Source organism: Tachypleus tridentatus, chromosome 13, assembly GCF_004210375.1.
Source record: "Tachypleus tridentatus isolate NWPU-2018 chromosome 13, ASM421037v1, whole genome shotgun sequence".
Lineage (NCBI taxonomy): Eukaryota > Metazoa > Arthropoda > Merostomata > Xiphosura > Limulidae > Tachypleus > Tachypleus tridentatus.
In genome coordinates this window covers 236,314,750-236,327,707 of record NC_134837.1, presented here as the reverse complement: position 1 = coordinate 236,327,707, position 12,958 = coordinate 236,314,750, and the positions used below count along the sequence as shown (strand labels likewise).

The 12,958-nt window shown below is 32.3% G+C and overlaps 1 protein-coding gene across 2 annotated transcripts in view; it reads right to left on the bottom strand.

The window, feature by feature from the left end:
* The window catches only part of LOC143239130 (xaa-Pro aminopeptidase 1-like), a 51,608-nt gene that overhangs the window by 21,436 nt on the left and 17,214 nt on the right, over window positions 1-12,958 (bottom strand). For both annotated transcript variants that reach the window (XM_076479972.1, XM_076479973.1), the window contains exons 4-11: window positions 12,656-12,719; window positions 10,890-11,101; window positions 9,848-9,995; window positions 8,181-8,276; window positions 7,178-7,259; window positions 6,438-6,522; window positions 4,704-4,814; window positions 1,818-1,904 (exon numbers count right to left, since the gene is read on the bottom strand). In XM_076479972.1, the coding sequence (XP_076336087.1) occupies window positions 1,818-1,904; window positions 4,704-4,814; window positions 6,438-6,522; window positions 7,178-7,259; window positions 8,181-8,276; window positions 9,848-9,995; window positions 10,890-11,101; window positions 12,656-12,719 (885 nt within the window). The remainder of the gene's footprint in view (window positions 1-1,817; window positions 1,905-4,703; window positions 4,815-6,437; window positions 6,523-7,177; window positions 7,260-8,180; window positions 8,277-9,847; window positions 9,996-10,889; window positions 11,102-12,655; window positions 12,720-12,958) is intronic.

Genomic DNA, 12,958 nt, shown 5'->3' with positions numbered 1-12,958 from the left:
TGTAACATGCGCTCTCATGGAAATTAACAAGCACAATAAACTGATGCAACAGAATTTATAAAAATTGTATGCTTCAACACACTTTTAATAATTTTATTTTCTTAAGACAAAATATTTACTAAAATGTGTAAGTATTAAAAGCATAATTTTACAACATACTTTGACTTTCACACTTAATAACATATTTAAGACTATTGATTCTGAAGTTGGATAACCTATTAATGATCTCTGAATAACACATAGTTGGAAATAACATAACTTTTCAGCTAATAATAATTACCGATATAACTAGGCCTATATGTAGCTGTAATTCACTCTGTAATGGTATAGTGCCAAAAAAGTAACATTTACAAAGCTAGATTTATATATAACAGGGATTCAACATCATACTATACGAAAATCAGCAGTAATATTTATGGTTCCAAAACTACAATAGAACCAGTTCAATCATTAACCGTATGTTTGAAGGTAATTTGTATAATGTTAACTATGCGTGGTTTCATGAGCCATCCAATAACTTCAAGATAAGAATCAAGAACAAGCTTTGTTTGTGAGTGGTGAAGTATATTGTCTTTTTGAGTTGTTATGTGTCTTTTTAAAGTGTTAATGGGTTAATCATTATCTCGTTTAGCCTGCGAGAGGTTCCATGATCATTCAAACTTGTTTAATATCCAAAACTACGATCATCAAAAACGAACTTTTAATAACTTATAAAATATTAAATGCTTCATTTCTATACAATAATTTAGTGATCGTAAAAAAGGTCAACTAACGTAAAGAAATGAAAAATGCGAATTTTCATTATCATTTAATATAATCCTGTTTATTTTGCGCTTTATGTAAATTTCAGAAATGGAAAACTTATAACAAATTGAATAAATAGCAAACGAAGTACCTAAAACAAATTGTTCTCATAACTAATTTCCAAAAAGAAACGACGGTCTGGTTTCTTAAGAATTCTGTGGACCAACAGTAGCTTATGCTATCAGGTTACGTGTTTTCAGGTGTAACCTAAATTCAGCAAATCTTGCCTTTGGTGTATTTAATTCATAACATAAGTTAGTAAATACGTAATTTAGTAGTGAGAAGGACAACAATTGTGATAGTCATTATGTCATTAAAATACTGTAACAGTGAAAGATTTTTATCATTTGGGCATTAGAAATAGTAAACACGAAAACCAATCATTTATTAATATCATTTACAATACTGCTTAATTATAGTTTATGTACATTTCATATTATCCTGTTAGCAATGAATAAAATTACTAGAACCCGAGAGTTTTCGAAATGGTCCAAGTTTGTCCCTGAAGAAGAAAGGAATTTTTGTTCTGTTTTTTAATTTCGCGCAAAGCTGCATGAAGACTATCTGCGCTGAAGAAGAAAAGTTCATCTTTCCAAAGCGCGCAGGTTATAAAATTCTCATTCATTTACATGGAGACTTCTTGAACATACGTTTTTTTCTGATATCATGAATGTGATTCTGTTAATTTTGAAGGATTTAGTACACAGTGCTATACGTATTTAATGAATACATATGAGATCGTTTCCTACATGGGCATAGCCAGGGGTTAAGGCGCTCGATTTGTAATCTGAGGGTCGAGGGTTCGAATCCCCATTGCACCAAACATGCTCACCCTTTCAGCCGTGGGGGCGTTATATGTGACAGTAAGTCCCATTATTTGTTTGTAAAAGGGGTAACCCAAGATATTTCGGTGGGTGGTTATGACTAGCTGCCTTACACTGCTAAATTAGGGACGGCTAGCGCAGATAGCCCTCGTGTAGCTTTGCGCGAAACTAGAAAACAAACAAACTTACATGTGCATTCTTCATCCCTTCAATTTCAACTTCGTTTTTGACAATCTTCATCATTATTATTGGTGACTCCTCCACAACCTTTTGATCCTGTAAAACAGTATCTATATGAAACAAATCAACAAAAATGGAATTTTATATTCTCATAATACATGCTTACTAGAGAAAACTAATTCTATGTTCATAAATAAAAATACTGTGCATCCCGTTATATTTTAGAGCGAAATGGAATATTTTTTGGAAAGCTACTATTAAAATACAATGTTTACTATAAAGCTTATTTGGACAGCCAAGAGGAAATACCAAAAAGAAAACTAATTTCGAAACCATATTATGCCCAGCTGAGGTTAAGAAAAAACAATATATACTAATGGCTGTGTTGTATCGAAAATAAATAAATAGTTACAAAGACGATACAAAGTTGTTCAATGCCATTCAGTAATATGTTTGACAAAAGTTTGAGAGCAGCTATGCATGTATTTCACTACAGAAGTGATTAATTTTGATATATTTATTTTCAAGTCATTGGTGAGCAACATAGAACGAAGGTATATAATTGTAAGTAAATAATTTGACATTTGTTTACACACTTTTTTAAATAACTAAAGATATGAATTTTAAAGGCCTAGTAATATATAATTCAATACATGCGGTGGTTTAAAAATCTACTTTTTGTGTTAATTAAAGAACTAGTATCTTTGAAAACTGTATTTTGAGAGGCGATTGTAAATGAGTGAAAACAATGTATCAGTCTTGGGTTTATCGTACAAAAAGTAGAGGAAAAGAATAAACTAATTATTGCACAATTATTACTTTAACGTCATTAGTTTTTATGGATTTTCACATGTTGGTTATTTATTTTTTATGTTGTATTTCACATCTGTTTGAGTAATTATGGGGAGAATAGGGATCTCGGAGTATGGTTTAATCATAGAATAATTTGGGAGAGTAAAACAGTGATGTATGCTCATATAATGAAAAATACACAAAATAGTGAGGAACCTTGATTAATTTTTGACTTTTATTTTACTTAGATATTTTACTACTGAGTGCAGTATCTATTAATATAAATTTCCATTTATAAATAGAACTACGAAGTCCGTAGATAAAATATAATGAGAATAATCAGGTTTATCAATTATTTGTTTATAATGACCCAATGTGATTTCTGCCCAGTGCTCTGAATGTCAAAGTGAAGAAATTCAACCAAGCGCAGATGAACGGCTGGAGTAACTATGACTCTTATTTTGCCCATTGCTCTGAATATCACAGTGAAGAAATTCAATAGAGCGTGAGTATATCCAAAGAGTAATTATTACTTCTTTTAAATATGACTGTCACGGATGTTGCATAAGGTGCAGTCATATATAATGAACTATGCGCTCTCACTATCGGCATCTGTCGACCCTGACGTAAACTGTGGTAATTGAAATATATCGATAGCCAAATGCCTCGTCATCTAATTAGTGACGCGCATGAATGGATTAACGAGCTTCCCACTGTCCCTATCTACTATCTAGCGAAACCACAGCCAATGGAACGGGCTTGGAAAAATCAGCGAATTTTTTATCCTACATTATTCGTAGGGAATAATAGCTGTATGAAGATTTATACAGCTAAAAAAATAAATATGAACAAAAGCAACATTGGTTTGCATATTGTAAAGCACAAAGCTATACAATGGGTCATTCGTGCCTTGTCCACTGCTAGTATAAAAAAAACGATTTTTAACGTTATAAGTTCTCCTACCTGCCGCTGATACGCTAGGGTCTTCTTTTCTAGACTTGTAAAAGTAACCAAGTTACAAATTAATTTTTAATTACGTCAAAATTAAATTACAAAGTCACTGCATGTGTATAACGTGTTTTTGGTGTAAATGTGTAACTTAGTTTTTATACAAAGATTTATTTTATTTTATTTGTTTCGACGTATAAATATTTTTAGTTGTTACTACAATTCTATGTGTTTTAATTTGATACTGTTACAATAAATAAAATGTCTATTTAAAAATTATTAATAATTAAATTGGTTGGAGTTGTTTGGTGTTCTATATAATAATTGTAGTTTTGAAGACTGATTTTAATGTTATTTCTTGCTTTACTCGTTTTTTTTGCTTCGTTTAAATATTAACATACAGCTTCATTTAAAATTTCTGAGCTAAAGAGTAGCTGTTATTTTTCATTCCAAGACAGTAATTTCACAGAGTCAGCGATCATTCACATACATAATAATTACAATTTAATGAAGTCAAATAGTAAAATAATTAAAACACAAGGAAGGACTGCATTAAAAACAACAAATCCAATTATGTTCGTATGTGAGGATATTATACTTAACTTCATAAAGATTGAACAATATAATGAATTGTTTGTTTGTTTGTTTGCTTTGAATTTTGCGTAAAGCTACTCAAGGGCTATCTGCGCTAGCCGTCTCTAATTTAGTAGTGTAAGACTAGAGGGAAGACAGCTAGTCATCACCACCTACCGTCAACTCTTAGGCTACTCTTTTATCAATTAATAGTGGGATTGACCGTCACATTATAACGCTCCCACGGCTGAAAAGGCTAGCATGTTTGGTGTGACGAGAATTCGAACCCGCGACCCTGAGATTACGCAATGTAATAGAAAGTACGACATAGTTAGCGACCATTCATATACATTGAATATATTTTAGTGAAAATAAATAAATAAATATATATATATTGTTAGTTTCTTATACCTGAGTAACCTAAACACTGACGTTACATGAATAACAAAAAAATGTATCGAAAACCATAAACTTGCGCACTTCAATTTACTTTCGTTTCCGAGACATAATAATCGAAATATTTCTCTGATGTTAAGTCATATCTGTTTAAAACAAAACTAAAGTACCTTTTGCATTACTTACCTGCGGTACGATACTGTGAACATAGTAACTGGATTTTGGAGAAATTAAGATTTTATTGCTTTTCCCCAAAACATTAGGAAGGTCACTGTCTAGAGTGTCGTACTCTGCAATCTAAACACAGAAACAAATCTAAAGCATCACTGTATTATGGAATGTATACGCAAATTGCAACTCTCTATTTTTAAGATACTTTTAAATGGTTGTACGCTTATTAAAAGAACTGGAAATGGATAGAAAATTTCAGTTTTAAAATGGCATTAGCAGAGCCTTGCAAAACATTTGCGGTAAAATTAGTATTTTTATTGCAAAAGTATTTTATTAAATATAAAACAATTCTTATCGCAGACACCGAAATCTATACGTCCTTTGGTCTTAGTCCTAACATTAGTTAAGCCTTTATTAATTACGTAAGACCTATATCAATAATTAGCTACCTCTGTAACTTGAGTATGTGTTTTGTTTATTTCAGTTACGGCTAAACTTTACCGTACTAAATGCCATCAATGAATAAACTTATAATGTTGTTGTACGACTTAACGTTATATCCTTTTAAAAAAAATTGATAACCTTTTACTATGTTGTTGTACAAAACGTCTATAAAAGTGCATTTAAATCCACTTTTTTTTTCATCCGTTGGAATAGTGTGCGTGCATGCGCACTTAAGATAGATGCGCGCGCATTTTCAGGATAGTCAAAAATTGCAAATTATTATAATAGATGTTATTGAATCAATCGCAAAAATATATAGTGTAAAAAACACACCTCTAATGTTAACGTGTCAAAACACCTTAAATGTTCAGTTGCAATGCTAAAAAGAATGTTCGATTCAATAATCCTAAATACAAATCTATCAACGGCGTTTTATTGAGCGCTTAGGTTAAACGGCCCGGTCAGGGATTCCTAAAGGTCAGGATTTTGTGCTTTTGACAATAAAGAAGATAGACATTCAGCAGTACCTTCCGCCACGAAAGATTTGTCCATTTTCGAGCCGAATAACGTCACATTTATCATGAATTTTCAGCTAAACGTGTGAAGCCTATGAAGTAACATCATAACACGAACTTTGGATCTTTCGGTCTACATTCTGTAACGCTAACCACGAGGCCATATCTATCCCGTAATAATTCTGTTTGAAATATGTATGGAGATGAGAGAAATATTTAATAAACATGGAGCATTTGCATCATATCTACAATTTAGCAGCATTGAATTGGTAAAAAAATGAAGAACAGAAATCGCATGACTTTCGACGGTATTCTTGCTGCATCTGTTAAAATGACACGCTTAACAGGAAGTTAACATTCTGGGAATGTTAGTTACCAGTTAAAACTCTCCAGACAGTCAATTGTTTTATTCTAAGCTTGTACTTTTACATGTTTTTTGTTAATTTGTTTTTGAGGGTCAACCGCACACATTGAATGCAGTCTAATCCTTTGACATAAACGCATTATTAGTATTTGAAAAACAAAGTGAACCTTACATGACTTTATATATTAATGGCAAGGCGATTTTACTTGGCAGCAGAAACTGTTTGGCAGAGTATAAAAGACAGGTATATTATCACAGTACAGTAAACTGCCAACAAATGAAAGCCATCACTAAATAAAATTAATCAGCCAAGACATATGTTATTGACAAAATAGAAATTTACATTTTTATGACAAGATAAACAACTTAAGTGTATTATGTACATTTAATCTATCATAACTGTTCAAATGTTGATTTTAAACTTACATGTACACGTTTTTCCTCGTCGAAATCTTGAAGTTTGAGATGTTCTTCTACTTCTGGTGTTATTATATCTTTTCTAACATACAGCCTGACACAAAAAAAAAAAACGATTACATTTCTTCAAATTGCAGATAACTGTTCGAAATTCTTGATGAAAAAAATTCATTGCTAAAATATAAGAACCACAATGATTTTTTAATAAAATGTAAAACAAAATAAAATAAAAATGGCTGACCTTTTAAAATTAATTTTCATATTTATGAGACATAAACCAAAATGTTTCATTTTTTTTCATTGCGGTAGAAATAGAATTTAAAGCTATGCAAAAATACAAACAGCATAGTACATTGAGCCAACGTTCCAAGATTCGTTTGCCATAGTTGCACTGAGAATGTTATCATTTTATTACTTCTTTCTTTACAGATGTTGCAGATAATGGTACTGAGATGAAGATGTGAAGATGCTTTATATAAGACGTCTTTAGTAATGTTTCTATTTAGCACGCACACGTGTTCGCGTATTCTGTAAACGTATATATTCAACGTATGGCAACAAACTTTTGGAACACCCTGTACTTAGACAGGATGGTAGCAAATGATGTATCTTTTAAAACTTGATACACGTACAGATACAAAAACCAGTTTCTGAACACAATTTCTTCTGAATTCCAGTGAAATGTAAATATATGCATACTTTATATATATTATGGCTAAAAAATATGTGGGCAAACTAACCATACTCACCTGCTTTGCTCTGGTAAAATAAGCGCATAAGCTTTGAAGAACGGGTTGTAAGGAATGTCACTACCTCGAACGTTGAACAGCCCTAAAAGTGTTGAAAGCACTTGTAACATCGGTAAGATTGCGTATAAGCAGAATATTTCATACACTCTTGAAAAGTGTTTTGATACTGTTGATGGATACATATTAAACTACTCCGATTGCATGACAGCTGAAATAAATTGCTACAGAATATGTTACTGTATAAATGTAGAGTCAAGTAGCAGGACACAACAAATAGTAGAATCCAGAATTGGTATTTATGAAAATACAAAATAATAAATAACAGATTAAATGTCTGAATAGGTACAATAAAAAGCTAAAGTACTGGTGCTGTAATTAAAATAAACCATGTTAGATATAGTTGAATAAACAGTATACTAAACATAGCATAAAAAGTGTTCAACATAGACTTGCTTGACTTTAACTAAACTCTGTCACGTAACAAAAACACGTGGAGGGTGTAACAGGAGGTTGTAAGTAAAGTCAAATCTGTAACAGCCGAAAAGTAAACGTAATAATATTAGAAAAAAGTTTCGTAATAATAAAAGTAAAAATCTATAAAGGAAGATACAATAAAGATAAATATGACAATTAAAGTAATTAGTAAAAAGTATTGTAACATAGCTGTTGGTTTAATATTGTATAATGTATGTGAAAACAATATTATGCAATATTTTTTTATTATCAGAAAAGCAAATTTATGACTTTGTTATTCTAACCGAATAATGGGATTTAAAAGTCGCTTTTATAACGCTTCCATAAACCTAAAATACTGAGTGAGATTTTATGGCAACAAAACTGTACTTTGCCACAATTAACCTAAGAAAATGGTTAAACAACTATATTGAATTCTGCATAATTCAATGTTCTGACAATAAACCTATATACAAAATGCAGATTAAAATATGGTTACCTTCTTAGAACTTAGGTATATTATGTTACTACAATGATGCATTCTACATACATGCTATATCATCTAAAGCTGTTACAATTGTTCCGTTGACACCTTTAAGCTCTAGTGTCTCTTGAAGATCCGCTAACTTGGTCTCCCAGCTTTTCCCTGTAAGTAAATTCTAATCATCCACCATTGGCCAATAATAACGTCTTTAAGAAAAGTAATGAGGTATAAACCTCGTGTTTAAAATATCCATGAATATAATGTTACAATATCACAGGACGTAAATACTGTAATGTTAGAAATACGACTACATATATAACATTGCTATGAATGAATATCGTGTTTTCACTTTCATGACACTCACTGCATAACCTAACTTACGTCATATTTCAAGAATCATATATGCTTTAACATAATAACTAACACACTGTCTGTTAAACTACAATTTGATAATTGTTATTTTGACACTGCGTCTAACCTGCGCAAATTTAAACTTATTCAAATGACGTTACAATATTCTTGTCAATGTGTTACAAGAAACAATCACTATAAAATGAGCTACAACATGTTGTATATAAGGATATGAAATGAACTTGAAATAGTTATTAGAAAACATTTAAGTTAATGCTATATTTTAATATTAATCATCAGTGAAAAATAGCGTAAAATGTTATGAAATAATCATCTACCTCAATAATAATTTACAGTAAGTACAAAGGGTTGAGTCCGTTATATTAAAACGATTTTCAAAATGTAAATTATCAAATCACTTGACAATGACAGCAGGTTTAAAGTTGCAATTGAACGGCATGCGCCAGAACTACACTTTGATATTCTATTGTTTTTATAGGTAGAGTGATGCAACCAAATATTTTTTCTTGTGAGAAAGGCATGTAACTGTCCATTTCGACACGACGTATTCACGCAATGAGATAATAAAGATGTGTTCACATCGGTTATTTAAAATTTCCGAAAACGGAATATCCTCTCTTTTTAGTGGAATTGAAAAACAAAGAAATAAGGATCAACATGGGTTCAAAGGACCATTCCAGAAAAAAACACCCACAAAAGGTAGCACCTCAGACGTGTTAGAAAAGTGTGTCTTATTGTATTATAGCATTTACGTGAAAACGCAAAAGTCAGTGGCAAAAATTGTACACAACCTAGGCGCGTGTACACTCCATAACAATAATAATCAATTTCTGGATAAGCGACACAAGTCACATGTGCACAAGCTACTTCCATGATATATCCAGCAAAGAAAACACGACTGCAGAAAATTCTACGAATATCTAGCCACGACTTTGTAAAGAAACGAGCCCAACAAGATATTTACAGTTCCCTAACACAAGGTCATTTACTGAATAATGCAATAAGCTATTTCATATGACGACATATTTAGACATTAAAATCTCACAAAAAGGGAAATTTTGTAATGACAAAACTAATTGGCTATTATCAAGATTCACGAATTTCATGACCCTCAAATAGAGCATTATCGGTTCTGGCGATATGGTTTGTAACAAGATGATAAAGCTCCAAAACCGTTTTAATAAAATGTATTCAACGTGTATACATACTAATGTAATTATTTATATTTTACACCGTATTTGGCTTCACAGTAACACAGAATGCACTGTAAATTGGTCTGAGCTATTGTACATTTTTTAAACATATAACCGAGTAGGTATGATATACATCAGTATCGAAATGACACCAGACTTCAAACCTACCAGCATATTTTAGTTCGTGAATAAATATGGGATTTCTGGACTCCAGAGGTCTCCCTTGATCAACTGTCCATATATTGTCCACAAGGTTTTTTGGCTCTCCTATTAGACTGATATTATACTTTCTTAGTTCTTTCTCCCACCTATGCCACTATGTGAAAAGACCATTAATAAACAAAAGTAATTATATTTTTATCTAAACAAAATAATGAATGAGAATAATTTTTTTTCGTTCATTGCTTTTCAGTTTCAGTACAAACAACCTTTTGTAAGCATTAGTGACTGCTCTTTTAGTTCCACAAAAGAACAGCATTATCTAATATGAAAGTAAATTTATAATTTTCTACAAAGTCAGTTTTTGTAAATCATCAAATCAGTTACAACTGATATACCCTAAAGTTACTGCAAATGAAAACAAAAAGGAATCTTGTAATTAGATCTCGAATCACTCAAAAGATGGGGTTAGGAGCTTGTACTTAAATAAAACCTCTATGAGCCGCGGCTGAACACATCCAGTGATTAAGTTACTTATTCTTTTCTTGTTATTACATGAATGACTGTAAAATATTTTCATTTTTCTTGCTGATCTTTTTTTTTTACTAAATCAATTACAAAAGCAACATAAAAGGTAAGATATGATTAGGATCTCTTTACATTTTCGGTAATTTAACAACAATACTTTTATCCAATATGTAGGATAACACGTAATATCGTCATGCTTATCATATTAGCTCTGCCAATCATTTCACTAACTGAAAACACGAGTACCAAACTGATATTAACCGCTATGACAACAAGAAATTAAAGATTAACTCTACTACTGCAGAAATACCACAACCTGGTATACCACAGATATATCACAAAAACATAATAGCAAAGTTGCAAAGCTGCTCAGTTTTTGAAAATTAAAGCTTCGACAGTTTATTATTTAATAAAAATATTAATGATGTGTTGTTTTTTTCCATGGCTATCAAGACTACAATATACAAGACTACATCCAATAACTTTGTTATTGTCCTAAACGAAAGTTAAAATTGATACTAACCTCTGTGTAGGTGATAAGCCTAGCATCTACCCCGACAGTTGCTCCTCTTGAAAGTTTGCTTGATAGCCACTCTGAAACCTTAGGCGTTTTTGACAATCCTAATTTCATCAACAACCAATTGCAATCCAATTCTTTATCAGCTTGCAAAAAATACCTGCCATCTGTCCAGAGGGCAGCACCTTCATTTTCTTTCTGGAGAACAACTGCAATTCCTGGCACGTAAAATAAAACGTATCCTATTCAAATTTTGCTATAGACCACAGGATAATTTTGCAATATTTCAAGGAACAGTAAACACTTTAAACAAACTCAAAATCAAAGTGTTCATTTGCATTCATCAACAAGGTTGTAATTGACGTTGACGAAAATAAAAACATTATAACAAAATTAATGTTCAAAATCTGGAATACCCTCAAAATAAATATTAATATTGAAATTGTCAGTGTGTTCACATATTCAGAAATTTGCGTTAGGTTTTCAGCTTAATACCAGCCATGTCATCGTCTCAACATTAATGATAGTCTTAGAGCGTTTTCAAGTGCCTTGGAACAGATGGTAAATGCCTGTTAGGGTATATTGTTCCATTCTTGGGCTAGGGCGATTCCAAGCTTCTCCAGGTTGGTAGGTTTCACTGGATGAACAGGTACTGCTCCCAGTCTGTCCAAGTCGGGTTCAGTACGATTCATGTCAGGTGAACATACTGACCAGTTCGTTTTCTCGATCCTCCCATACACCAGGTAGTCACCAGCCTAAGTCTATGTGGTTTTGCATTGTCATATCTTAAACTGAAATTTAGACCTATGGTTCCTGCATATGTCTTCGCATAAGCATCAAGGATGTTATCCTAAGACTTTCCTGCGCTCAAAGTACCATTCCAGATAACGTACAAATATGTATGAGATTGATACAAACGCAAATAATTACTCATCTACCTTCATACAGGTCATCTTCTATCGCATTCACATATTGGTATCTTTCACTAGGTCGTTTCCACAGTCGAGTACGTTCATCACAGCAGTCCAAGTAGCGTCTAGACATTTCCGTAAAGAAATCTTTTGACCAAAGGGTATATGTCCAATCCGGATGTTCCTTACACGTTCTAGTTTAAGCTGTCAGCGACTGATTCTCATCGGAACTCACACTGCTGGTCTTCTTCCACTCAGGGCAACTGAGGCGTCTCTTTTTGTTTTTTTTCTGGCTGGATGGAAATAGTGGCTTCAGGAGCATTTCTGAGATTTGTGTGAAGCCTTGTAGCATTTAACAGTCGATTGATACATGATGGTGTAAAAAGCTGTTGATCCTTCTGATATGAATCTTGCAGGGCCAGGTGGTTAGGAAATTTGACTCACATTCAGAAGGTCACAAATTCCAATCCTTCTCTCACCAAACTTGTTCGCACTTTCAGCTGTGAGGGCGTTATAATGTGATGGTCAATCCCACTATTCGTTGGTGAAAGAGTAGCTCAAGTCAGAGGTGAATGGTGATGACTAGCTGCCTTTCCTCCAGTCTTACACTGCTAAATTAGGGACGGCTAGTGCAGATAGCTCTCGTGTAGCTTTGTGCGAAATTCAAAACAAAACAAACAAACTGTCGTTTCTCGTGAATTAACTAATCATCTACTTTTCAATTTCAAGACTAAATTCAAGATCATGAATTTACTCATTTCTTTTAAATATTGTTTCAGAATCATTGTGTTTAATATTTATTAATACATGCGGAACAGGTTGGTAATTTCCAATGATTTTATAAATATTAATTATAGTTACCTGCTGATCCTGTGAATCCTGAGATATATTTCCGCCGCTTATCGTATTCACTGACATATTTACTCTGAAAAAGATAAAGAATTGTCTTTTTTAGCGAACCGAAAAATGAACGAAGCACAGAAAGTATTTTTACAGCATCCATTTGATCAATAAAAATATATAATTGGTTCTTACCTACAAAGATATGTATAATTAAAATAAATATTTCATTTCTACATAAATTCTGATTGAAGTGTTTTATGTTTCTTGGTTTAGGTATTTGGGGATTTGGAGAAGATATCTTCACAAGATAAATAGGTAGGA